The following is a 27,354-nucleotide window of genomic DNA, read 5'->3' on the forward strand; positions in this document are numbered from 1 at the left end:
TAAAACACCATAGTTCGGCACCATAAAGGGCCGAACTAACTGCCTTTGCTTCGTACACAACGAGGGCTGGAGCAATAGGCCTACTGTATGACAAGCGGTATTCTTTGCTTATGACTCCGGCCGCGCGCTTGTGACTCAAAAGCATTTTGTCCAAATGAAATTTCCATTGGGCTTTATCGGAGAGACGTATCCCAAGGTAGTCAAAGGACTTAACTCTCTCGAGACAGATTCTATCTAAAGTGATGTTACTCTTAAAGGATTTATGGGGATTAAAGGTCATAAACGTTGTTTTAGACGTATTAATGATTAAACCCCAAATACTACAAAAAAGCTGGAACCTGTCTAAAAGCTTTTGGGGACCTGCTGGTGTCTTGGAAATCAGCAGCGTGTCATCAGCAAACAGGAGAGTTGGCACCTTACTGCCTGTCAGGGTCGGGGCATCTGCCGGTGTTTCTTGCAGATATTTAACCACCCCGTTCACATATAATGAGAACAGGGTGGGTGCCATCACACAACCCTGGCGAACTCCCCTGTTTACTGGAATCCTGCCTGTAAGTTGTCCCTGTGACCCCCACCTAATCTGAGCATAGTTTCCCTCATGTAGTCTTATGAGTAGATTCAAAATCAATGAAGGGATACCCATGCCTTTCAATACAGACCATAACTTATCTCTAGGGACCAGGTCGAAGGCGGTCTTCAGGTCGATAAAGGCGATGTAAAGACTGCCCCCGTCCACCGTTCCTATCTTGGTCCGAAAACCCGCCTGGAATTGTGGAAGAATATCTTCTTCCTCTGCCCACAGATGGATTCTCTGTAAAATGACCCTGCCAACTAGCTTCTACATTGCATCTATAAGGCTAATAGGCCTATAATTGGAAGGATATTCTCTGGCCCCCTTTTTGTAAATTGGGACTACCTCAGCCCCCTTCCATGCTTCTGGGACCGGGCATCCTCCAACAATAGAATTAATGAGGAGGAAAATATACTCAGCCCAATTGGTCCCGTCAGCTAAGAACAAGTCACCTGGGAGGCCATCAGGTCCTGGGGCTTTTGCGGGTAGTATCTTGTTTATGGCTGACTCTACTTCTTTTTGTGTAAGTGGGTCGCCATCACCCTCTGTAGGAATTGAAGAGAATTGAGCGGGATCGGCCTCTGGTTCTGGACTAGTAGGCTCTGAATACAAATTACAGAAATGGTCATACCAGACCTGGGATATTATATGATTCGGGATTTGATCTAGCTCCCCCATGTTAGCCTGTCTAACCAATGACCAAAAGCGGTTGGTGTCTCTTACTAGACTCGCATTTTTTAGGTCAATCCATCAGCTTTCATCCCAGTCTATCTTCGCTTGGTGCTGGGCCTTCCAGTATTCCCCCCTTGCAACTTTAATGGCTGGGCTCTTCTTGTCTCTAATTGCGCTTATCAGGGCCGAGCGTTTAAGTCTGCACTCCTTTGTAAACCATTTTCTACCTTTTCCATTATGGGTAGCAGATTTAGTGGGCCTATTCGGGGCTTGAAAGTAAGTACAAAGTTGTTCAATGGTGAAAGAGTGTACAGTAAGAGCGTGAGTCGGCCCTACTACTATTCCCTCTTTTAGTTTGTTTATGCTCTCACAGAGAACTTGCTTAATGGCCCACATTTTTACTTCATCAAGGGCAACCTTTGGCCATTTCAGTGCTCTGCTAGAGTTTGAGGGTATCACCTCCTTAGTCATAGAGAAGGTGTGGTTAGGGAGTGCATGGTAAGTTGGGGTCCAAGGGGACCTCAATGACATACAAAGAGGGTTATGGTCACTGCCGGTTGTGTTACCTACCAGCATGTCTAAGACAAAGCCCCAGAGCCTCACATCCACTAATATATAATCAATTCGGGACGGGCTAGTAGCCCTATTATAAGTGGATGCCCCTAGGGTATCAGAAGGTGTCCTGCCATTAGCCGCCCTTGGACCAAATTCCAAAGTGAGGGCATTTAGTTGGATAGCCACCTGGGTCCATCGCTTTACGGGGGTATGGTCAAAGGAGGTAAGCCCCAACGATTGTCTTCCTCCTCTATCCCAACTAAATCCTCTGTACTAAGAGGCTCGAAAGTAGTATTAAAATCACCTACTACTAAATATCTGGAGTTGGGCAAACAATTTGATAGACCCTCTTCAAGAACCATAAGAGCCGGTGAGATGTTGTCCCTTTTACCCCCCTTATGTAAACATTAAAAAGATTCAGCACAGTCCCCCCCCCCCGACACTTGATGGTGAGTTTCATGATATCAAGGCTCAGGGGATGGCTTTTGAGCGTAGAGCAATTAAGGGCAATGCTAACCCATATAATCAGCCCTCCCGAAGGGCGACCCCTCCCTTTAGTACTAGCAGGTATGCTATAACCCGATTTGTATAGGGGGACCATGCTCCAAGTTTCTTGGAAGGCACAAATATCATAGCCCCAACCAGATCATTCCAATGGGGTAGAGACAACTTAGTACTAAGGCCAGTGATATTCCATGATATGATTTTTAGCTGGCAATTAGTAGATGTGTCATGAGTTAGGGCTGTGATAGGGGCCTGCTGGAGATCTAAATCATTTGGGTGAGTTGAATATGTACATGGCAAAGGTGTCTGCGGATACTGCACTGAGTGTATCTCTGTTGATGGTCAATCATTGGCTTCCAAGAGCGAAGATCCACTTGTCAGCTCTACCAGATTTCGGTCATTAGCTCTTCCTAAGGGTGAAAATAGTGGGAACCGCCTAAGCTGTATTAATGATGAGTCATGGGAGGAGGTGCGAAACTCAAGCAAAACAAGGTTCTCTGCCAGGAATGTACTAGCTAGAGTCAGCTCGATGTGATCTTGTAATTGGGTGCGTCCCGTGAGCCTCCTTGCCCTAACAATATCCTCCCCTAATAAGAGAGCGACACCCCCTAACATGACGGATCCAGTGTATTGACTTCTTTATCAATGACTCTTCGCTTTCATGGCCTGCTGCAATACCCAGTTTTGGAACATTCCCCATATAAATTTTGTTCCCTTCTAAGTGGGGAGTTGGCTGGTGATAATTCCCTGCGAGTGTTTCAGGGGTTATTGTTAATGCTGGTATGTTACTAGTTCCTAAGCAAGGTACTGGGATTTGATGCAGAACTGAATTCTGGGGATGAGGGGTTAAAGTACTGTGCGATCTATTATTTAAGGGGGGAGGTACTATATCCATCTTTGTAGCTGGAGGAGCAAATGGCCACCCACCTAGTTGTGTGCTTTGTTCCTGTCTAGAGGGGGAAGGTCGCTGTGAGTGTATGCACTCTTCTACCAGGGAGCTTAGAGGCTGATTATGAGCTGTTTGACTAGGGGTCAAAGTATTTATCACAACAAACAGTTTGTCGATCTTTGCTCTCAAGGCCCCTATATCTTCTCTAAGCAAGACAACAAGCCCTGGGGCGAACTAACCACCTCCTTATTACTTGCATTTCCTTCACCAAATAATGTTGCAGCAGCACTGGTCTCCGAAATATCGGAAATATCAGCCAACACTGCGAACCTGTTTGAGCAATGTATAAGAGTTTCAGGTAGACTAGCTATAGGTGGAAGTGTTGCATGGGGAGATGGTATATCTTTTATCAGGGACTCCTTTATTGGGGCCTGCTTTGGTGCGTACAATGTTTTGTTATTATGCTTGGTTACTTTACCCGTGGGCTGTTTGGCAAACATCGAAGGTATGGTGGACTTAACTTGTGAGGCAGGGCTATTTTAGAATGATTGTACATTACTAGGAGGCTTAGATATCTCTGTACCTAAGATATCCTCGCACTCAAGTACAAGGGTGTCAATCCTATGCATTTCGCAATTATTTTGGGCCCGTTAATTTATTCTTTTAGCTTTCTTTCCACACCCTCCCCCTGCCTGCAAGCCATTGTTTGCAGACAACCCCTCCATTGCCTTTCTTTTACCCATGATACGATCAAGGTGGTAACCCTGTAGCATGCAAGTAGACAAAACAGGGTTCAATAAGTCCCCAAACTACAGAGTCTTCCAAAGAAAAAAATTAAATGGCGATTCTTCTCAGATGTCCGTGGTGGAATAGTTCGCAAGGAGTGCCAGAGGAAGGTATGATAAAATAACACAGTACCTTAAGTTCTTTATGCCGGTGGAAGATAATCCGTTGCTAGATGAAAGGGGAGTGGTCCAGCCCAGCCTGTTCCGGGCTGTGACCGGCAAGGACGGGCCCGCCCTTGGCCCGGGCTTTGCCCGCGCGTGTCCCGTGCCACGGAGGGGGAGGCTGCTCTTTATAGAGCGATTGTGACTCCTCCCCCTCTCACCTGCGGCACCTGTGGGGCTGGGACTGGCCACGAAGTGTGCCCTGGGGCTTGCAGTCCCACCGGAGCAAACAGCAGTCTGGGCGAGTGACAGAGAGTAAGATGCGGTGTAGGAAGCAACGCAGACTGGGCTTAGGCTCCCACCAGGCACAGATCCCGCAAAGTACATATGTAAAAGGCAGTGTATGTGAGAGTTGGAGTTTATAAATGACTATGCGTGAGAGTCAGCGATTTTGAGAGTGGCTGTATGGATGAGTGTGTACTTGTATCAGTGATTCTATAAGAGAGTTTGTTTCTGTTTGAATAAGTGATGCATGACTGACTAGGTGTGTGAGTAACTCTGGATGAGTGGTGGTGTGTGAGTGTCTGTATAGGTGTATGAGTGCATATGACAGTGACTGTATGTATAAGTGATTGTATGGGTGAATGAGTGAATGTGTGTGTAGACCTAGGAATTAGTGAGTACGTATATAGTAACTGGTATTGGTGTGTCGATGGTTTTGAAAATGGTAGTCTGTATTTTACAGTGGGTGTATTAAAGGTTATATTAGGGTGTGAGGCGTTGCATCATATTTTCACGTGGATGATGTCAACAGTAATGTCATCTGTGATGTCATTTGAGATGTCGTCAGTGATGTCATCAGTGATGTCACTGACCAGGTCATGAATGATATAATATGTGGCGTCATCAGCAGTGCATTGCGGGGGTGCGAGTTATAGTTAGCTGAACTAACTAAAACTGCAGAATTTCTCTGGTTTTGTACGAGTGAAATTTCCAACTAACTATAACTTCCCTGAAACCTTTGTTTTTTTCAGTGAATTCTAATTTCTAACTATAACGTGCCTGAAACCCATGGTTTTTTCAGTGAATTTCAATGGTTTTTAAAATGCTAATTTCTAACTATAACGTCCCTGAAACCTATGTTTTTTCAGTGAATTTCAAAGGTTTTTTAAATGCTAATTTCTAACTATAACATAGCAGTCTCCTTTTTAGAGTGGTGGAGAAAGGTGAGCGTGGCCTCCAAACACCTTTTAGCAATTCCTCCGTGTGGGATTTACTGGCGGTAACAGGAGGGGTAGTTAGCCCCCAATGTCAACCTTGGGGGCTATCTACCCCTTTTATTACCTCCAGTAAGTCCCCCACAGCAAGATTGCTAACTTGTAATATCAGATCCCGCCCCCTACTTGCACCACTGTGGAAACGCGCCCCCTGGCGCGTTGTAAGTTAAGGGATTAAACCCTTTGAATCCTGAGGGTTCCTGGGGGCCAATTAGCCCACCAGGTACCTCCAGTAAGCACCACAGAGCTGCGTTGCAGAGAAGTGTTCAGAGGCCACACCCCTTTTTACACCATGCTACAAATGCGGCTTCTGGCGCACTGCTCCTCGGAGAATGAAGTCCGCTTGAGTCCTGAGGACTTCAGGACACAAGAGGACCTCCTCGCCCCACAAGCAGTGCACCAGAAGCCGCGTTTGCAGAGTGGTGTAAAAAGGGGCATGGCCTTAGACCACCTCTCTGCAACGCAGCTCTGTGGTGCTTACTGGAGGTACCTGGTGGGCTAATTGGCCCCCAGGAACCCTCAGGATTCAAAGGGCTTCATCCCTTAACTTACAACGTACCAGGTGGGCTAGTTGGCCCTCAGGGATCTTCATCCTCCAATCTCCAATCCTCCAATTTGCAACGTGCCAGGGGGCACATTTGCACACTTGATTTGTTAGGCCCGCCCCTCCCTGCGCCGCTGTGCAAACGCGCCCCCTGGTGCATTGAAATTTGGGGAATTAATTCCCCTTGAGTCCTGCTGGTCCCTGAAGGCTCAACTTGCCTACCAGGCACCTCCAGTAAGCTCCACAGAGCTGCGTTGCAGAGAGTTGTAAAAAGGGGCATGGCCTCTGATAAACTCTCTGCTACGCAGCTCTGTGGTGCATACTGGAGGTACCTGGTGGGCTAGGAGGCCCCCAGGGACCCTCAGGATTCAAGGGGGCATAATCCCCCAATATACAACGCGCCAGGGGGTACATTTGCACACTTATTGACAACTAACCTACCATGTACCTCCAGTAAGCACAACAGAGCTATGTTGCAGAGAGGTGTGAAAAGGGGCATGGCCTCGGAACACCTCTCTGCAACGCAGCTCTGTGGCGCATGCTGGAGGTACCTGGTGGGTTAGTTAGCCCCCAGGGACCCTCAGTATTCAAGTGGAATGAATTCCCCAACTTACAATGCGTCATGGGGGAGCGTTTGCTGAGTGCTGCAGGGAGGGGGTAGGGCCTCCGGTGCAATGCCATTTTTTTTGTTTCAGAAAGGGGCTGAACATTCTTCAGGTATTTAGTGCCTGGGGACCCCACCCCCAGGGCCTGACCATTTTTGTAAAAAAAAATTTTTTTAAACGGTTAGGGGGCCACGCAGCCCCGCTCCAGAGGCCAATTTCAGCCCGGGACCCCATCCTTCGGGGCATGGCCACATTTTATTTTCTCTGTTTTTATATTTTTTAAGGAGGGGGCTTCGCGGCCCCCCCTCCTGAGGCCTCTATTGGCCCCGGGGACACCATCCCCCAAGGCTGTGCCTCTATTGTAATAAAAAATATATATTATAGAAGGGGACCCCATCCCCCGGGGCTGGCCCTTTGTGTTGGGGACCGTGGGGGGAGCCCCAATCCCCCTACAGTCCCGCCAGCTACCCGCCTCCTGCAGGAGCCGGCATTGCTTTTTAGCAAGGGGAGCTGCTGACATGCAGCTCACCTTGCTCAAAAGCAATTCTGCTTTGCTTCCTTGAAGCGAGAGCAGGTTTCCCTGCTCTCGCTTCAAGGAAGCAAGACAGCGTTTGCTATGGCAGGGCGGGAGCCGTGCTCCCACCCTGCCATAGCAAACAGCAGTGTCGCTGGGGTGGGCACCCCGGGACACTGCAGGAGCTGGCCCTTGGGGGCAATGGTCCCCAGGGCCATCAAGGGCTTCAGGAGAGGGGCCGCGTGGCCCCCCTCTCAACGTTTAAAGCCCTAGGGAGGTGGTGGTACCCCGGTCTTAGGGGTCTATAACGGATCCCTGCATTTAAATAAAGATTGCCTGAGGAGGTGGTGGTCCCCAGGGCGTATGGGGGCTCTTGCCCCCGCTTACAATTGAAAAAGTCCTGGGGAGGTGGTGGTCCCCGGGGCAGCCTGGGGAGGGGTGGCACCCCCCAGGCATTTTTTTTTTTAAAAAGACCCAGGCAGGTGGCGGTCCCCGGGGGTGCGGGGGCCACGTGCTCCCCGCACATAATCAGCATAGCCCCGGTGAGGTGGCGGTCCCCGGCGCTCCAGGGGCCACCGCGGGTCCCCGCTATTATTTTTTGACAATGCCCCCGGGACCGAACCCACCCGGGGGCCTCATTTAAATGAAAAGCGTGAGCCCATCGAAAGAAGAAGTTGAAGCACCAAATGAGGTGAGGGTTCAACCCGTCCGGTGTCCCACAGAGTTGCAAAAGTCCCTATTTTTTTAAATTCAATGTAATTGATCCATCATATAGCAAACCTTTCCTAAGTAAATACATTTCTAAAATATACATGAAAAAAACACAAGAATGATCACATCGTAACAATTAAATCACCCTTTTAGATTAGACAGTGCAAGGGGCGATCTACTGCAGACAAAAAACACATTACTCTTTCATTAGTCCTGATTATCTTGCAATCACCAGCAGTAGCTATTCTAGAATTTTCCTTTACGTTTAGTTTACTTGGGCTTGAGACCTACTGTGTCATCATTAACTTGATGGCCATTTAAAGGTTGTCCAAAAAATACTATCTTTGATATATGCTCACACACTCAGAGAACATGTCTAGATTGCTGAGATGTGTCAAAAAAGCCGAAATGTGTCAGGGTCCTTTTAATACTATGACAACTGTTCCTAAGATTTCTAGCTCCCTCACTCTAACTTAGGAACTATCTTCAGAACAAGATGGTTCTCTAAATATTGATCTCAGTGACATATAATTAAAGTTTCAAGTGTGGTAAAGGAAAATGATCAGAAACTGAAGCGATAAATATATTCTAACATATGTACCCAATCCATTTGAACAAATTATTTCAAATAAGTTCTTTTGTTGGTTCTTCTTCACATAGCGCTGCAAGCCAAGGCAATAGTCATCTACGGAACCCAATCAATGTTTCCTTATAACAACAACTTCTTACTATCAAAAAATCACAGACACTGATGAAAACCTCTCCGTGATGCCCCCTGGAACTATCTTTGTGTGTTGGATAATTCATAGATTGGTCTTCCATGACACAGAAGTCTAAATTTTCCATAAACAATGGGGTCATTTGTCCAGAATGTCTGGTAAAACACATCTCCTTCACATTTCTCTCAGTTCTCTAATTCTGGCATGTACGTGGGCTTTCTTGGTGAGGGTAGGTAGGTAGGTCTGCTGTTCTTTGTCTGAAACAATATATACAATATAAGCTGAAACTACCATTTTGCTGTTAGTATGAATTAAGGCTCATGTAAAACACAATTAATTGGGAAGTAGTCAGGCATCCTACAAAGTAGTGGTAGTGAACTATTCAAAATTGTATACAAAGGTTGTGTGTTTGGAATGGGGTGCTGGCTGAGAATTCTTCAGAGGATGTGTGGGTGACTTAATATCAGCGGTGAACCTCAACCTCATTGAACTTTATATGAGAGGCGTTGAGCAATATCTTGTCAGGCTTGACAGTGCAGCTCTCTGCAAGATGTATTCATCTCTTCTATAAAATACACATATAGTGGGCTTTGGTTCCCCAGAGGAGTATTTCTCACTCACTTCATGTTATTGGCTTTTTAGTGTATCCTTCCACTTTCCAGGAAGTGATTCGATTGGAATACACAAGAAGCTTGTTTACTACTGAAAAATAGGCTCTGCTTGCCACATCCAATTCTTTACTGTCTATATACATTCCATACTGTAAGCAAACCTTTTTGCCTACGTTTTACCCAGCATTAACAAAGCCAATAGAACAGGCTGTAATGTAATAAACAGCATATGCTAACATAATCTGTAAACAGCATGTGTGAATGCTTCTCTTTACATGCATTGGCACATTTAGTCCAGAATGATTGGCTTTGCCAACTCTTGTTTTTGCTGAGGTATCAATACACTCTATGCAGATAAAGGTGACAACTGCTGCATATTTCTTGAGTTCTGAACCTATACTCCAACCTGTTCCCTTTCTTAGTTTTTAACTTACTGTAGTATGCAGCGCGATAGTGCACTCATTTTGATTCTTTCTGTTTAGGTGGGACTTACTTTCTTATCTCAAGAAGTCTTGGACCGGAGTTGGGAGGTTCTATTGGCCTCATTTTCGCATTCGCAAATGCTGTGGCTGTGGCGATGCACACTGTGGGTTTTGCTGAAACTGTCAGAGACCTCATCAAGGTAAGTGCTCAGGATGGTCTATTTTTTATACCAAGGAACACAGATGTGCAGAAATGACATAACATGAGCATCATGCAAAGCTCTCTATATAGATGAGCATAGACCTCATTAAGAGACTTGATTTGCTAGGCTACTTTTTGTTTTCTCACAATCACTTTCATTAATTTTTATTTGAATTAATTTGTTCGGTACCTACAGTAAAGCTTTCTGATACTGAGGCGCCAGGAATCATATGACAGAAGTGCCCCTGGGGCACCATGAATGTTGCGCCGACTTTGTGCACCCCTGGTTCCCTTCTGTATTACAGACAATGGCACATACGCTGCCTTCCCATTCTGTAGTACCAGTTGAGTAAGTGCACATTTTGCACCTACTGAAATATTAAAGTGGCACTGTCTCATTTGCACCAGGCCTTGGTCCCATGCAAATGAGGAAAAGCTTTTGGTGCATAACTAAGATGGGAACATTGGCAAACAGATGGTTGAGAGGGATGGAGCGAGTGCACCTCCGGAGGATGTCCTTTCTTATGGAGTACAGGGGTTTCAGGGACCCCCACCAGGCATCTTTCATCAGTGGGTAGATTCACATGCTGCGCCTGCCTTCAGGGGGAAGCCTGTGCATTCTTTAAAATCAGGCCAGTACATAATACTATTGTGAATTTGGGACTATCAACTGCACTCTGCTTAGAATTAATTATATTTTCATAAGATATGAAAGGAACTGTGGGAATTCATAATTACATTATTGTTGAAGGTGACACCACAAGTTACAACAATTATCCTGCCTCAGTCTCGCTGAACGTATTTATTGGTTTGGCGAACACGTTTCGCTCCAGCTAGTTGGCTACTGACCTTTTTCAAGGGAGGAATGTGGGTTCTTTCATTTTTAGTAAGTAATGCTTAATGCTATTGAAATTGCTTTTATCGGTACATAGAATTACTAGTTTTATTCAGGCCCTGTAGATGGCCCTGCTTTAAAAGCAGGAGTAGGATTTTAAATCCACCTGGATGTCTTTCAGTGATATTCTGTCCTCAGTACATGTGTGGGTTTGTGACTACATGGAGTGGGTGCTTTTCGTGAATCAGTGCGTGGTCCCATTTTGCACGCGAGGAGAGTGCACTAAGCACAGACAGGGAACATGCTCTGTGTTACTGTAATATGCCCCCACATGTCTAGTGCTGGTCCTGGTTTTGAAGATTATAGCTAAACCCCTTTAAAAGACATGGCATCTCCATATGTTCTGCCTTTAACCATGGAGCCAAGGGTCCTGAAAATGCATTATGCTGCATATGGAAACATTGAAAACATCTATGATATCAGCTCAAGTTACAAATACAAATGGAAAAGTAGAGTTTCCTGTAGGTGGTAGTGATTTGTCCAAAAAGACTTAGACAGAATTAACTTGCCTAGGTCCATATCTGGTTCCTAAAGGTGTATATTCCCAACAGCGGTTGGACAACTAAGGCAAGGCAATTTTACTGGGCATTTTCACTCCTAATGAAACATTCCTTTAACAAGTCAAATGTTTATAGTATGGCACATATTATATGCCAGAATCTGAAAAAAACAATTTTCCACTGTAGGAATAGTTGTTTTTGTCTGATGGGGAAGAGGAGATTCTTACAATAACTAGACTCAGGGTGGCCAGGATGATTGTCCTGAAGCCAATGCAGTATGGACATGTTTACAGAAGCCCAGCTTGTGTTAGTCTGTCTCTGGATGTGCACTATTTCCAGCACAGGGGATATGGTTTGACCCCTCAGATGTTCAGGCACATGTCAGAAGGAGAATGAGTAGGCCCAACTGCCAGAGAGCTCAATGAATGACACAACAAGACCAGCTCATGGCCTAATACTCCACAACAAGGGGTGGCGAATTGCATGTATCAGCAACAACATATACCCTGGTTGAGGCTCTTCTGCAAGGTAGGTGAAAATCTGCGCACTCCCCATGCAGGAAAAGGCAGTTTTAAACTACACGTCTTAAACAAAACCACACAACAGAGGTATAAGTAAGAGACTGAAGGATGTGCTACAATATACCTGATAAACCATAGCCCTGTAAGCTCAGTGGTATCAGGAATAAGACCACAATGAAGGACGCATTATTGTTTGCTTTATTTTTTCTAAAAGAGTAGCATTTTCTGTCAAAGCTAAACTTATTTTTTTTTTAATGTCTTTTCATTTTCCTAGGAATCAGGTACATCTATTGTTGACCCAACTAATGACATCAGAATAATTGGAGTTATCACAGTGACCTTACTGCTTGGGATATCCTTGGCCGGCATGGAATGGGAAGCCAAGGTACGACTCAAAACTGCAAGCTTCATCGATTTGATATGACTTGGCTGTTGTCCTTCGGAAATCGGGTATTGGGAACTTGGTCTAAGGGAAGTTATTAAATCCCCTGGCGATTTCTGGCTAGTATGCATTGATACTATGAACTCAATAGTCTGCTACTCCTTCGGCAGAACTGAACATTCTCAGGCACTCAGGGTAATCTCACTGACAGTCCCCTGCAAGGTGAGAGTTGCCATTGCTCCCAAACATTCATCACAATTTCTAGGAATTTGCCAAACAATGCTTAAATGACAGACCATTATAAAACCGAGGAATGTTTTTTCCTCCCTATTGTGACCTTTAATGCTAACCTCATTATTATGTGACTAAGACCTTGTATGGATTGGTGTATGGTCAGAAAAGTTCATTTCACCAATATGTAGGTCTTGTTTGAAAAGACTGCGGCCAGAAGTTAAAAAATGTGAGTAGTCCAAGAATGTATTGTCTAAAGGTGTACACACCACATCGATTCTCCTTTGCAGAATAATAAGAGTTCTTTGGATGATTGCCCTGACAGCCTTCATTTTTAATTTCACTGCGTTTGACCTGTTTATGAAGATGAATGTCACAGATGTAGGTAGCACCTAATCCAACATAAAAATGAGGTATTCACTGATTTAATGCCCACATGCCTTCATTACTAAATTTGACAGATGTCCTCCCTGAAATCTACCTGTTTTAGCTTTGGTCTATGTTGACACTGGTAACCCACCTATGATCCTATGTTCCTTCATAGGACTCGACATCTCAATTAATTGCTGGATTATTTCAGACTGACATTCATTAGATTAGTAGGAATAGTAGGGGATTGCATACCCAATGTGAACGGAAATGGATAGATCCATGTAGGGTCACCCACTTCAGTACAGGCACGCTCGCATACATGTGCCCGACAAGTTGATGGGTGTTGCCCATATATAAATTAAACGGTAGGTAGTTATGCATCACCGGGTTCTCTATTTAATGAGATAAGAGTTATGGTGCCTAGTTGCCTTAAATTAATGAGGTGTAATGGTGCAGACAAAGTGGTTTATCATCAGACCAGTGTTATGGTAAACCTCCTGTTTCAGGTAAAAAAAACTAAAAAAAGTTGGCATGGGCAGGATTTAGATTACACTGGAGTAATCGGAGTATTTCAGGTAATTCCGTGTTCTGTTGCATTTAGTGCTATTTCTTAACGCAAAATGTATCTTAAAAACCTTTCAGTTATGGAAGTGGTAATAGTACAAAGAACCACAAATGAATGGTGTTCAGTGTGACTTTGGGGCAGAAAGTTGGCCGAGGTTTTTCGGGCACAGTGTACATGCTGGATGTAGTGCATACATTCTGGGAGTCAAAGAGGGAAAGGTGAAATGTACAGCCATAAAAATAAAGACAAGAGGTTAAAAAAATGTCCTGTGGTTAGAATAACATCAGCTGGAGGAAACGTGAGGGATTGTCTGTGGAGTGGTGAAGGTGTGTGGTAATACAGTTGATCATTTTTTGAACGAGGAGAAGGAGGACTGCGGAAGGTGAACTTGAAAGCTGCTGCAGTAATTGAGCTAGCTCATGACCAGGGTGTTGATAAAGTATTTCAGTGTAGAAAGGAAAGTATGGTCAATTTGTCCTGGTGAAGTCAAATTGCATGCTGATATCCCTGGTGGAGGGAGAAAATGTGTTAGGGAAGGTAATCTAAGTACTTAGGGGCCCATTAGGATGGCGGGCGGATTGCCCCCGCCAGGCTGGCGGTAGCCACCGCCGGCCTGGCGGGGGCAATCCGCCTGCCATCCGTACCTAAATTCCCCCCGCCATATTAGTATGGCAGGAGGACCGCGGGGGACGGAAAGACCATCCGCCGCTTTTAAGCGGGCGGATTTTTAGCATTGTGGCGGGCGGTGCAGAGAGCACCGCCCCCACAATGTTAAAAATGAGGGATGCGCCCGCCACTGTGGCGGGCGCATCCTAATGCCACCATCGGGACCTTCACCCTTATGGCGGGCGGTCCCTTTTTTCAATGGGATGGCGGGCGGACAGGGGCCTTAGATTTTCGGTGTAGAGGATGCTGGGTCGTAAATACTTCAGTTTTGGAGGAGTTGAGTTTGACTGAATCAAGTGCTATCCAGTGTCTGACAGTCTAAAAGTCATAGACCATCAGAGCTCACAAACTCAAGGGGGGAGTTGCATGATGTAATGAAGTTAACAGTCTAGTAGTTGGGGGGGCGTAGCGAGCTGGGTGGAAGGGAAGAGGAGGAGTCAGGACAGGATGAGGTTAGTTAGAGTAGGGACAGGGTGAATGCTGGACACAGATAATAAAAGCTCCAGTGAAACTATAACCAGCGTCTGTGGTTATTTGTAGCACGATGCTACAACTGGCGACGAAGGTGGGATGGGCATGACTGCAGCCCACAGAACCTCATGAGAGTGCCCTGTCCCCTGCAGCGTCGAGAAAAGGAACCCGCTGCCATGTGGTGCTGCTGCCTGAGGAAAGAGGTCAGCAGCAGGTGACCCTGCCCCTCCAGCGACTGTGGGGAGCCCAGAGGGAGCCACTGCAGCGAGCGCTGAAACGCTCGAGAGAAGAAGCTGTTCGCGCCGAAAGCGCGAGTCCCGCCGGATGCGTGCAACTTGGCACCCTTGAAGGAACAGGAGTCGGGAGCCCACTCCGACCCTGTCTAGCACCTCAGAGTGAGATAAAGGTACCTCGGCGTGGAGGACGCTGTCCCCGAGAGTCTGCTGGCAAGCGCCGCCGAGCGCGCTGGAACTGGAGCCTGGGTGCCGTCGGAGGTCGGAAAACCTCACGCCCGATGCGTGAGTTTACGCACGCTAATGGCGAAGAAGAGCGGGAACTTGAAAAGTAAGGTGGGAGCCCACCCCAACCTCACCTGGTGGTAGCAGCGGCCGAAGAAAAGTGAATCCTGATGTGTGCTGCCCCTGAAGTCGCCTGCCGGTGAGTCCAGAGTGAGCTGGAGTTGAATGAACCAGGAGAGAAAGCCTTGTGTGCCTGCAGTGACGGTGGCCATCTTGAAGTCAGGCGCTTTTCAGGACAGAACCCTTGATTGTTGTAGAGCGGCCATTTTGAAGTCAGGCATACAGCAACAAAAACAAGCATTGACTAGAGCAAACAAACAAGCATTGGCAAGAAGAAATAAGCAAGCATTGGCAAGAAGAAATAAACAAGCATTGACAAGAGCAATTAAACAAGCATTGGTGAGAAGAAATGAACAAGCATTGGCGAGTAGCAACAAACAAGCATTGACACAAGCAAATAAACAAGCATTGACGGAAAGGAATAAACAAGCAAAGACAGAGTGAAAAGAAAGCAGCGACACAATGGTGACCTCCAACACCTCACCGCAGCGGAAGCCCCTTGTTGCGGGAGGGTCACACCTGCGAGCTCCGGAACCCTTGACCGTGACCACTGGAGGGAGTATGGGCCCCAAGTGGCAAGAATGGTTAGAAGAATTTGAAGATTATATCGAGGGATCCAAAGTGACGGAAGACAAAGAGAAGTTAATCGCCCTCCACAACCTGGCAGGCCGGGAGGTGAGCAAAATTATCAAGGACCTTTCGCCTGCAGATACTGGAACTTATGACAAAGTGCACGAGGCACTGAACAAGAAATTTCTCCACAAAAGAAACGTGGATTATGAGCGCCATGCGTTTCATCAAGCGCGTCAAGGAAAAGAGGAAGCAATGAGCGCATTCATCACCCGGTTACGACGGCTGTCGAGACACTGTGAATTTGAAAATTTCTCGCCTGACGCTGCCATCAAATCGCAAATCATAGCCGGCTGTCACTCAGAAACACTCAGGAGGCGATTACTGAGGAAACCCCACGAATTGGAGGAGATTGAAGAAATGACTCGTATATACGACCAAGCGGAGGAACACGCCGCCACGATTGAAACAGGACACAGTGTCAGTCGCGAGCAAGCACACCGCGTTCAAGAACAACCTTGCAGCAGAAGGAAGTATTCGCAGGAGAATCAATGGAGACCCAGACCGTCATCTCGCCAACGATGCCCGGAGTATCGGAGAAGAGAACCAGGGCGAAGGGACCGAAAGCCAGAAAGGACTAAGCGATGTTATCGGTGTGGATATGACTATCCTCATATAGACACCTGTCCAGCCATGGGTCAGCGATGCAGGAAATGTGGGCGATCCAACCACTTCAAAGCAATTGCGGGGACTATCACAAGGAACGGCGAAGTGAAACGACGAGATCGTCCCGCTCAGACACAAAAAAACATCACATTCGAGCCATTCAAGGGGAGTCCATGCGGTCACCAAGCTCATCACATTCCAGCCGAGAATCACGCAGGTCACGATGGGAACGCAGATCCCCATCTCGGGGCTCGAGATCATCGTCCTCCAAAGACTCAACTTACACTGTGGAATACTTGAACATGATTGCGGATCCTGATCAGCTTAAAAAGTATCCACAACTTGACATTAGAGTGGGGAATCACGACACCAAATTTGTAATGGACAGCGGAGCCTCGCTGAACTATATTCCAGTTACGGAACACGAGAAAATGATCCCGAAACCACCTCTGACTTTTGCACCAGTCCGTGTCTTCACGTGGATGTCCAAAAAGCCACTTCCTTGTCTGGGTAAATTCCACACTACGCTTACCCATGATGACATCACCATACAGGCAGTCATACACGTTATCAAAGGGCCTGAAGCCAACTGCCTACTCAGCCTCCCCACCGCAGAGCGTCTTCGTCTGGTGGAAATCTTATTCAAAGTCAACAACAATCAGGACTGTGTCAGCAAGTTCCCCAAATTATTTCAAGGCCTAGGCAAGCTGAAAGGGTGTCAAATTCGGCTGCACATTAATGAACAGATCAAACCCGTTGCGCAGCACCCACGACGAGTTCCATTCCACCTTCAAAGTGCCGTCGAGGACGAACTTCAGGAACTCCTTGCTGCAGACATCATTGAGTGCACGGATGGCCCGATCCCTTGGGTATCGCCGGTGGTCATCGTACCTAAAAAAATGGACTCCCAACAAGGTGAGACTGTGCGTTGACATGCGCCTACCCAACACCGCAATTGAAAGGGAGCGACACCCCGGACGGCATCTGAGCGATATGATCGCTGCACTGAACGGCGCAAGGGTCTTCTCAAAGTTAGACCTGAACAAAGGTTATCACCAGCTAGAATTAGACACCAGATCTCGCTACATCACCACGTTTGCTACTCACCTAGGACTTTTTAGGTACAAACGGCTGAGCTTTGGTGTCTCCTCCGCCGCGGAAATCTTTCAGGAGGCAATCCGTCAAATCATTCAGCACATCCCCAACACCTTAAACTACAGCGACGACATCCTGGTCTACGGATCTGATGTTCGTGAGCATGACATCGCTCTGGATCGTGTCTGCCATGCCCTGTTGGATGCGAATTTGACGCTGAACAAGGAAAAATTTGAGTTTCACCAGGCCACTTTGAAATTCTTTGGCCACATTTTCTCAGATGAGGGCATGAAGCCTGACCCGGACAAGATCGCAACTTTGAATGACACCAAGAGCCCGCAGGATGTCAATGACTTGAGGTCCTTCCTAGGGATGGCCAGCTACTGCGCCCGCTACATCCGTGACTATGCGACCATCAGTCATCCCCTTCGGATTCTTACCAAGCTTGGTCAACCATTCGACTGGACCCCTGAGTGTGAGCGGGCGTTCAAGGACATCAAGCGCGCTGTAGAGTCGGCCGACAGCCTCTCATACTTCAACCCTCAACGGAAGACTGAGATCACCGTCGACGCCAGCCCCGTTGGATTGGGGGCCATCTTGGCTCAATATGATAATGACTCAGACCAGAGACGGACTGTTGCCTATGCCAGCCGCAGCCTGTCTGATCCTGAGAAGAAGTACTCGCAGCCAGAAAAGGAAAGTCTTGCTGTGGTGTGGGCATGCGAACATTTTCATGGTTTCATATATGGCAAGCACTTTACCCTGATCACGGATCATCAGGCGTTGGTCACCATCTACGGCAACCCGAAATCCAAGATGCCTCCGAGAATCGAGAGATGGGGTCTCAGACTTCAGGAGTACACATTCACTATTGTTCACAAACCGGGGAAGGCGGAGAACCCGGCTGATTACATGTCCCGCCACCCTCAGCCATCTTCAGAATCCAAACCATCGATCGCTGAGGAGTATATCCACTTTGTGGTTGACCAGGCATTACCACCTGCCATTCCCATGGACGTCATTCGGGAGGTCACCTCCCAAGACACCATCCTGCAAATGGTGCTCCACCGGATCCAAACTAATAGATGGAGATATAACCCGCAAGAAGAAGACACGGACTCAACAATCCGGAAAGAGATACAAGCATTCCGGCACGTCTGCGATGAACTGTCGGTCACCACCGATGGAGTCATCCTGAGGGGTCAACGACTTGTCATCCCCAGTCAATTACGGCAGGGAGTTATAAACTTAGCCCATGAGGGCCACAGAGGAGTGGTATCCACGAAGCGAGCTCTACTGGAACGCGTCTGGTTCCCCTTTCTGGATCAAATGGTAGAGTCTACACTGAAGGATTGCCACCTCTGCCAGTTGACCAGCAAAAGTAATCCACCGGCACCACTACAAATGACCACCCTACCCAGTGGAGTGTGGCAAGAAATTGCCATGGACTTTTATGGACCGCTGCAGTCTGGAAAATATGTGGTTGCCATAATCGATGAATATTCACGATTTCCCATTGCACAAATCATATCGTCTACAAGCACCTCCTGCACTCTCAAGGTGCTCGATGAGGTATTTGCAACTTGGGGTGTCCCCAAAGAGGTCAAGACGGACAATGGGCCCCCGTTCAATGGACATGAATTCAGTGCCTTTGCAAAGCACATGGACTTCAAGCACAAAAAAGTCACACCACTCTGGCCACAAGCAAATGGCACCATTGAAAGATTTATGGACACGATCAAAAAGACATTTCAGCAAGCCACTGCTGAGAAGAGAGAACTGCAGGCCGCTCTGAATGAAGTTCTCAGAGCTTACCGGACAACTCCCCACTCAACCACCGGACAGTGCCCTGCAACCCTCATGTTAGGACGGCCGATGAGAAACCGCATCCCGACATGGGAAGGTGCCTTGAAAGCGGTATCGCCAAGCCACATTCACCAGGAAATGGCTGTGACTGACAAGCACAACAAGGACAGAATGAAGTCATATGCCGATGCCAAAAGGAGAGCGAGGTCTCCCTCCTTCCATGAAGGGGACCATGTCTTCGTCAAACAGGAGCAGCAGAGAAAGACTGACTCTCGATTCCGTGACGAGCCACTGCTAGTCACCCAACAGAAGGGCACAATGTTAATGGCGGAATCTGAACAACGCCGAATCACCAGGAACATCTCCCACTTCAAGAGGTGCCGGCGAGACATAAAAGGACCTGAGATGAGCCCGACTGGCACTCCTGCACTTGAGGAACCTGACCTTGGTGATCCAGAAGGCGGAGGTCAGCAGAATGAGCCCGTGCCGAGTGCATCCACTGGGAACATGTCGTTGCGGCCACGTCGTGACATCCAGCCACCAAAGAGACTCATTGTGGAGATGGACTGAAGCACTGTTTGTTTGTTTGTTTTATTAAGAAAAGGGGAGATGTAATGGAGTTAACAGTCTAGTAGTTGGGGGGGCGGAGCGAGCTGGGTGGAAGGAAAGAGGAGGAGTCAGGACAGGATGAGGTTAGTTAGAGTAGGGACAGGGTGAATGCTGGACACAGATAATAAAAGCTCCAGTGAAACTATAACCAGCGTCTGTGGTTATTTGTAGCACGATGCTACACATACCTATCAACATTTTGAAAAACTTAAAAGGGAATTTTACAAACATGTCTCCTCTGGTAGCTCCTTCTATGTATGGAAACATGTAGTCGCATTTGCCACATTGAGCCTGTGACAATAACTTTAGTTGATTTGTGGGTACGTATATATTCCACGTCTGAAAGTTAATTGCTTTCAGGCATAATAAGGTGGCCAACTTCCCGGTTCTTCTGTGGTGCTGTTTGCTTTTGCCACAAAGGCCTGCCGTATGGAAATAATTAATTACATCCTGTGTCTCAAAAATTGTAAGCATAATGCGTGGCAGTCAAATACAGACTGAAGCCAGTTGATGACAGTCAAGCACACTCAGTGTTTAAAATGTGGGATTAGGTGCAATGCAAATTTTGTCTCACCAAGAAAAACACAGGTCTAAGATAGATTGATAGATTTATTAATTTTGATTAATATAATATTTATATTGTTTTGCATAAGAAGTTGCTAACAGCTTTTAGGTAGTGGTAAATGCCAGAGCAATACAAGAGAGAGCACAGTTTGTGTTCAACTCCTAATGGGCGAAAGTGATAAAACAAGTGCAAATACCATTTGTTTGGCAGTGTTGGTCACATTAGTGCATAAAAGTGCAGTGGCACTTTGTAAATAGCATACTGTTGCACCAAATCATGTTTTTTCCATTCTGACTAAACTTTTTTGATCTTCCAGGCACAGGTTCTCTTCTTCATTGTTATCATGATTTCCTTTGCTAACTATTTGGTGGGGACAGTCATTCCTGCATCAGAGGACAAGCAGTCCAAGGGTTTCTTCAATTACAAAGGTACAGTGTCTCTAAGCTGGAAGCTAAGTATATCAGTTTCATGGCCAAAACATGGACACAGCCTCTTCTCTTTAACTCCTCCAGCAACATTTTTCACAAGCACCGGAGGGAGAGTCAATAATGAACAAAATGTTTGTATTCTATTTGCTCATAACAACTCTTCTAATCAATTTACGAATGGACTTTAACTCCTTCGACGCTACTGACGGAACGGTTCCGTCATGCCCTCGGGTGGGCTGTGCTCATGACAGAACGGTTCCGTCACGGCCCGGCCGCCGCGCCTGCGCGGCGCTGATTACGCGCCTGCGCGGCGCGTTTTATTAAGCGGGCGGGGCCCTGACGGAACCGTGCCGTCACAAGCACAGCTCACCCGCGAGCCGTGACGGAACGGTTCTGTCACCAGCGCAGGTGAGCCGCGTGCCCCCCGCGACCGTTAGCGCTGCGGCGGAATAGCCGCCGCAGCGGAGGTGTTAAGCAAAGAGCAGTGATACAGAGAATCTCTATACCAGAAAACAAAGAGCACTACTCAACAGGACATAGAGAATAGAAATAGCTTCAAATTCTGGTTAATGATATGGTTACTCTTTTGGTTCCCATCCTGGAACTGTTGGTCATGAGAATAGACACTCAGATCTCTAGTTTACCTTTAGCAAATCTCACAGTCTTCAGGCACTCATGCTCATTCCATGCTGGACTAACATTTCTTTCAATTATTGTTAAACTTGACAACATTATCAAATTGCCCTACTTCTGGTAGTCCATTCCAGTAACTTGCTCCTTAATTTTGAAGCATATTTCCTCCAAAGGTTCTCATGAATATTAATGTTACAATGCTTTACTCTGTGGCCATTACAGTGCATTGTATATATATTGTATTTGTTGTATATATGTATTGTAAAGAATGAATGTACTGTGTATAGTAGGATTATTTAGATATAATTTTGTTTGTGTTATTTTTTGGATTAATTTTGTGTGCCACTTTCTCTTGTGATACGTTTATATGTCCTTATAAACTATGGTTAGTAGGATTTGTCTACATTAAGTTGTAAAGAACAAGATAATTAATTATTTCTTGGGTCATAACATTAAATGTGAAATTAATCCCTTAGTACCGTTTTTTCTACTTTCTCATCTTTTTGATGACCTTTGATGACCCTTGCTCCGGTATGGGAGGGTGATGTGGGCAGAACCCCTTTAGTATAACCAGGCATTACAGTGCATTGACATCTATAGTGCATTGTAATACCATGCATGGCTTCACCATGCATGCCTTTTCTGCCCAATGCAGTGGTATCAACTGATGTGTGTGTATATATCTATATTGCATTGATTGCCGACAAGAGATTGTCTATCTGTAAAGGTTTTGCTGTAGGGCTAAGGTTGTACGCAGTAAGTGCTTACTCCTAAGGGGCCTTGAGTGTCTAGATGGAGTGGGCTCTCCATGAGGAGTTGTGCATAGGAGTGAAGACTGTAGCCACTAGGTATTTGCCCAATCATGTGTGCTTGATTGGGGGGGGGCGTGGCCAAGTGCCGAGCATGGTGGACGTGTAGCTCCGGAGCTCCGTCCTTAGCCCGCAATACTAGCCAGTTATCCTGCAATCCTGACAGGCAACCCACCTACACACGGTGTGCAGAAGCCCCGGGAGCGAACGGCGTACAGCGGAGGGGTGCTGCTCCCCCCCGGACCTCACCGGTGAAGCACCGTGGCTGTGGAGCCTGTTGCGGCCTGAAGACCAGAGTGAGGCCTCGGCCTCGATTTATGACCTGCCTGCCCTGCCCCGCGTTGCCGACTTGCTCCAGGCGGACCCCCGGACCTGGGGTGCGGCGGAATTCTCCCCGCGATATCGGGACACGCGGAGGGGTCCCCCCACCCCGCCTGTAGCCTAGCAGCTTCCTCCTCCAGGCTGCTGAACACCCGCTGGCCTCCCCCGCTGTGGGACCCGCTGGACGGCCCGGGACTCCGGACCTGCCGCCACCTGCCTAAGCCCGGCTGCTGCGCCTGCGCCCTCGACCCCACCGGTGAGGAGGACGGGTCTGGAAGGGCGCGGGACCCGCCGTAGGCACATCGGACTCAAGTCCGCTCCCTGCACATCGCGCTGAGGGGCGCTGGGCGGCCGGCATCTGGGTGATCCTGCCGGCGCCATTTTGCTTGTACCCCGGGGCCGGGTCCCGGCCCCCGGGACTCTGATCTTGGCAGCCTGCTCACCCCAGACTCCGGCGACGGAGGACAGCACGCAGTGGGAGACCCAGGGCAGCACGCACTCACGGTCAGTACACGCCCATATTGCGGTGGGGCCAGCTTCCTTACATACCAGCGCTGGGGTGGCCGGGCACACGCGGGAGGAAGAAGACGCACGCTGCAGAGCCCTGATGCCACACTGTGAGCCCGGCGCTAACCGCGTTCCCGGCTACTAGAGATCCCTCCTCGTCGTGACCTACAGCTCATGGACTCCCCCCTACACTTTACACGGCCAGGCCGCTACCGACTAACAGGACCACGAGTGGGCCACCACTCCGCCCTATGACAACGCCGCGACCAGTCGGCAAACGCCATCCTTGCAGGCACTGACCACCATACTTCCTGGCTAAACCTGAGGACTACGCCACGATAGCCTGCAACCAGCGGATCCTGAACACTCTGACATCACAGCCCGGCACCTCTGCGTGGACACGTGTGGAGGGAGAGATCGGCGGCTGCGGCTGCCCCGGCGTCGCCCTGCATACCAGGTCAATGGGTAGGAACAGGGGCAGGAACCAGGGCCAGGGCGCTACAGCAGACATGCAGTCCACGGGCTCCGAAGACTCACTGGCCTCCTCGAACGCGGACATCATCCCGCCAACTGGAAAGGGATCCCAGGACGCCAAGTTGGACCTCATCCATAACGAAATACGCGCCACACGCGAGGCGTTAGAATCACGCATAGACAGCATGGCGACTGGCCTATCCCTACTGCGGGCTGACCATAACAAGTTGGCGGAGCGGGTCTCGGAACAGAAGATAGCGCTGAGTGACCTTATACCCCAGCAGACGGAGCACTCCGCGAAACTGGAGACCGTGGAGAAACAGCTTAAACAGCTATGGGGCAGGGTGGACGACGTGGAAGGACGTGCCCGCCGCAACAACGTCCGCATCCTGGGTATTCTGGAGAGAAGCGAGGGGAGGGATCCCACCCAATTTGTGGAGGACTGGCTCCGGAACTTGGTGGGCCAGGAAGACCTTACGGCCCTGTACAGTGTGGAACGAGCGCACAGGATGCCATCGCGTCCCCCGCAACCGGGGGCGCCCCCTCGACCACTGATTGCGCGCCTGCTCCACTACAAAGATCGAGACACTGTTCTAAGAGCGGCAAGGGAGAAGGCGCCTATACGCTTCGAAGACAAAAACATATCGGTGTACCCCGATTTCACGCCCACAGTGCAAAGAGCCAGGTCCACTTTCATGGGGGTGAAGCGCAAACTCAGAGACAGGGATATGAAATATGCACTCTTATTCCCTGCAAGGCTTAAGATACTGCACGGAAACAAATCCCACTTCTTCGACTCGCCGGAATAGGCGGAGGAATGGATGGAAGTCACACTCACCCCGCCGGCCTCCCAAGACCCACTTGCGAATGACCACAGGGGGGGTCACAGGTCCTCGCAGGGCCAACGAGACAATCCTTCCACCTCCAACTAACACTCCCCACGAAGCGCGCCAGTGAATACCCAACCGCCGGGGGACCAGGCAGCAGGCCAGTCTCAAGCACCACAAATGCGACTAACAGAGGAAGCACTGGCCGCCCACGACGCGGGAGCAACCGGGGACAGGATCACCGTCACCACCGACACCCACACTGAGGTTTCCGAGTCGGTGGACAGTCTGCAACTGTTCCCCAAGATCACAGCTCAGATGGCAGCGGAGTTCTGATTGGCGACACGATTGGTCCTCTCCGGGTGGTAACGTATGACCAACCCCCCTTTCTCATAACTGGTGGGTTGCAGAGGGGCACACCCTGTCAAGGGCTACCATGCCAGAGCGGGATATCAAGAGACAGTCAACGGAGGCCTACTCCCCCCGTTCTGAATATGGAACACATTGACTTGTGCCCGCGTTGGGCACCCTTGTTTGGCTCCCGAGCCCGATGGCCTGGGGACCTTTTAGATAAGGGGATATACGTTCACGGGGCACTCTCACCTAATACCACGACGAACCTGACATGGTCATTCATGAGCTCCGCTCTACCACCACGCACGGAAGGTTATGGGACCTCTTAATGCCTATCATTTGTGCACCTGGAATGTGAGGGGACTGGGCTCGGTACACAAACGCCACAGAATTTTAGCACAACTTAACCGTAGAGGGACACAGATAGCTTGTCTACAAGAGACACATTTGAACAATGCTGAAAACGTAAAGATGCGCAAAAAATGGCGAGGACAGCTCTTTGCAACCTCCTATTCTACGTTCTCCAGGGGGGCGGCGATCTGGCTTCGCAACTCTGTCCCCTTCAAGGCGTTAGAACAAAAGATTGATAAGGAGGGGCGATATGTATTTGTGCGGGGTTTACTGGATTGGGATGCCCTTGTACTAGGTTGTGTGTACTCACCGAACACAGGCCAGTCGGAATTTCTGCTAACTTTAAATGGGATACTTGCTGCTTGGGCTGACCATCGGTGGATCATTGGCGGGGATTTCAATGCTGTACTCGATCTTACTTTGGATAGGTCCCACCCCCCCCCCCCCCCCCCCCCCCCCCCTATTGGCCACTGAGAGCAGGAAACAGGCGGGCGCTCTGACACGCTGGGCTGAGGGCTGGGATTTAGCAGACGCATGGCGCAGCACACATCCACAGGAGAGGGAATATACCTTTTTCTCCCCGCCCCACCAGCTCCACACCAGGATTGACCATATCTTCTGCTCCCGCTCCCTGACGACCTCCATTGTCCAAACCCAACACATGGGGAAAACCCTGTCCGACCACAACCCCGTTGAGCTCACCTGGCAGTGGGGCAAGCTGCTGCCCCCTATCCCGGCCTGGAGACTACCCCCCGACCTACTTGAAGACACAGTCTTCCGATCGTCCCTATCCGACGCTATAGACACCTACTTCATCACAAATGCGAACACAGCCAGCACCCGGCAGATCGAATGGGACGCATTTAAAGTCTGCCTAAGGGGGGAGGCGATGGCAGCCCGAGTGGGTAGAAAGAGAGAGGTCATCAGTCAATTAAGCGAAGTGGAGGGTTCCCTAGCATCCCTAGAGAGTGAGGCGGCGGGCACTAATACACACTTCACACCATTACAGGAGGCTCACATTAGACACGCAGAGCTACTAGAGGACTTGCGGCTCATAGACTACAGAGAACACACGAATAGGCAGCATACACAGGCAGACCGAGCTGGCACCCTTCTGGCCCGACTCCTGCAAGACTCCCCACCTTGCCACCCAATCTTAGAAATACTGGACCAAACAGGTAACCCGGCCACCACCCAAATAGGGATTAATACGGCGTTCAAAGACTATTATACCACGCTGTATAGCCCCCCACCGCCACAGTCGGAGTTCACTTATGAGACCTTCATGGGGGAACTGGTCCTGCCCCGACTCACCGACATGCAAAGCAAAGATCTACAGCGCAACATCTCACTAGCGGAAATTAGGCAGGCGATACGAACACTCCCTAGGAACAAGGTCCCTGGAACTGACGGCCTCCCGGCCGAATTCTATACAGCATTCATAGATCTCCTGGCCCCGCGTTTGCATGCTCTCTATTTGGAAGCCTTACCGTCGGCCTCCCTACCACAATCATCTATGCAAGCGTTGATCACATCCCTCTTAAAACCAGGCAAAAGCGGGCTGCAGCTGGCCGACTACAGACCCCTGTCCCTCCTGAATACTGATTCGAAGATCTTGAGCAAAGTACTGGCGACGAGACTAATACAATGTATACCGCAGTTGATCCATCCCGACCAATGTGGTTTTGTGCCGGGCCGGAGCACGGCCATGAATCTCAGACGCTTAGCCCAACTGATGTTAGGAAACGGGGCAGACGCGGACCCAGAGGGCTGCATATCACTGGATTTGAGGCAGGCATTTGACTCCCTTAGATGGGACTACATGTTTGCCACACTCCTAAAATTCGGGATTCCGCCCGAATTCGTTGCCTGGGTCAGGCTTTTGTACACTCTCCCTACAGCGAGAGTGCACACTTCCAGGCACATTTCGGGAACTATAGCTATAGCCAGAGGCACCCGACAGGGTTGCCCACTCTCCCCTCTCCTGTTTATCCTCGCCCTCGAACCGTTGCTTTGCAGGCTCAGGGCACTGGCCCCCCGTTATGGTATCCTGAGACATGGGACGGCACATATTGTGTCCGCCTATGCCGACGACATCATATTGTACCTTTGGGACCTGCGGGGCGACATGGGCCCCATACCCCAAATATTCGAGAACTTCCGGGATATCTCAGGCCTTACCATAAGCGAGCCCAAGTCTTATGGATTCACCTTCGGGAATACAGACTCTTCCGCTCCCCTACCCTTCGCCCCACACGAGTTCCAGATAGCAGAAACCACCTTCCGGTATCTAGGGATGCACATCTACAGGGAAGCTGACATGATGATCGACGGCAACCTTGGCAGGACCTTGAGAGCACTGAAGTCACAAATCCAATTCTGGCTGACACTACCCCTCTCTGTTGCTGGCAGAGTGGCCATTTCCAAAATGGTAATGCTCCCTCGCCTTGTTTACCACCTCACCAACCTGCCATT

The 27,354-nt window shown here is 48.8% G+C and overlaps 1 protein-coding gene across 1 annotated transcript in view; it reads left to right on the forward strand.

The window, feature by feature from the left end:
- The window catches only part of SLC12A3 (solute carrier family 12 member 3), a 231,757-nt gene that overhangs the window by 47,043 nt on the left and 157,360 nt on the right, over window positions 1-27,354 (forward strand). Inside the window, exons 5-7 of the mRNA XM_086947698.1 lie at window positions 9,542-9,681; window positions 11,874-11,984; window positions 20,492-20,603. Coding sequence (XP_086803824.1) covers window positions 9,542-9,681; window positions 11,874-11,984; window positions 20,492-20,603 — 363 coding nt within the window. The remainder of the gene's footprint in view (window positions 1-9,541; window positions 9,682-11,873; window positions 11,985-20,491; window positions 20,604-27,354) is intronic.

This window comes from Lissotriton vulgaris, chromosome 12 (assembly GCF_964263255.1).
Source record: "Lissotriton vulgaris chromosome 12, aLisVul1.2, whole genome shotgun sequence".
Taxonomy (NCBI): Eukaryota; Metazoa; Chordata; class Amphibia; order Caudata; family Salamandridae; genus Lissotriton; species Lissotriton vulgaris.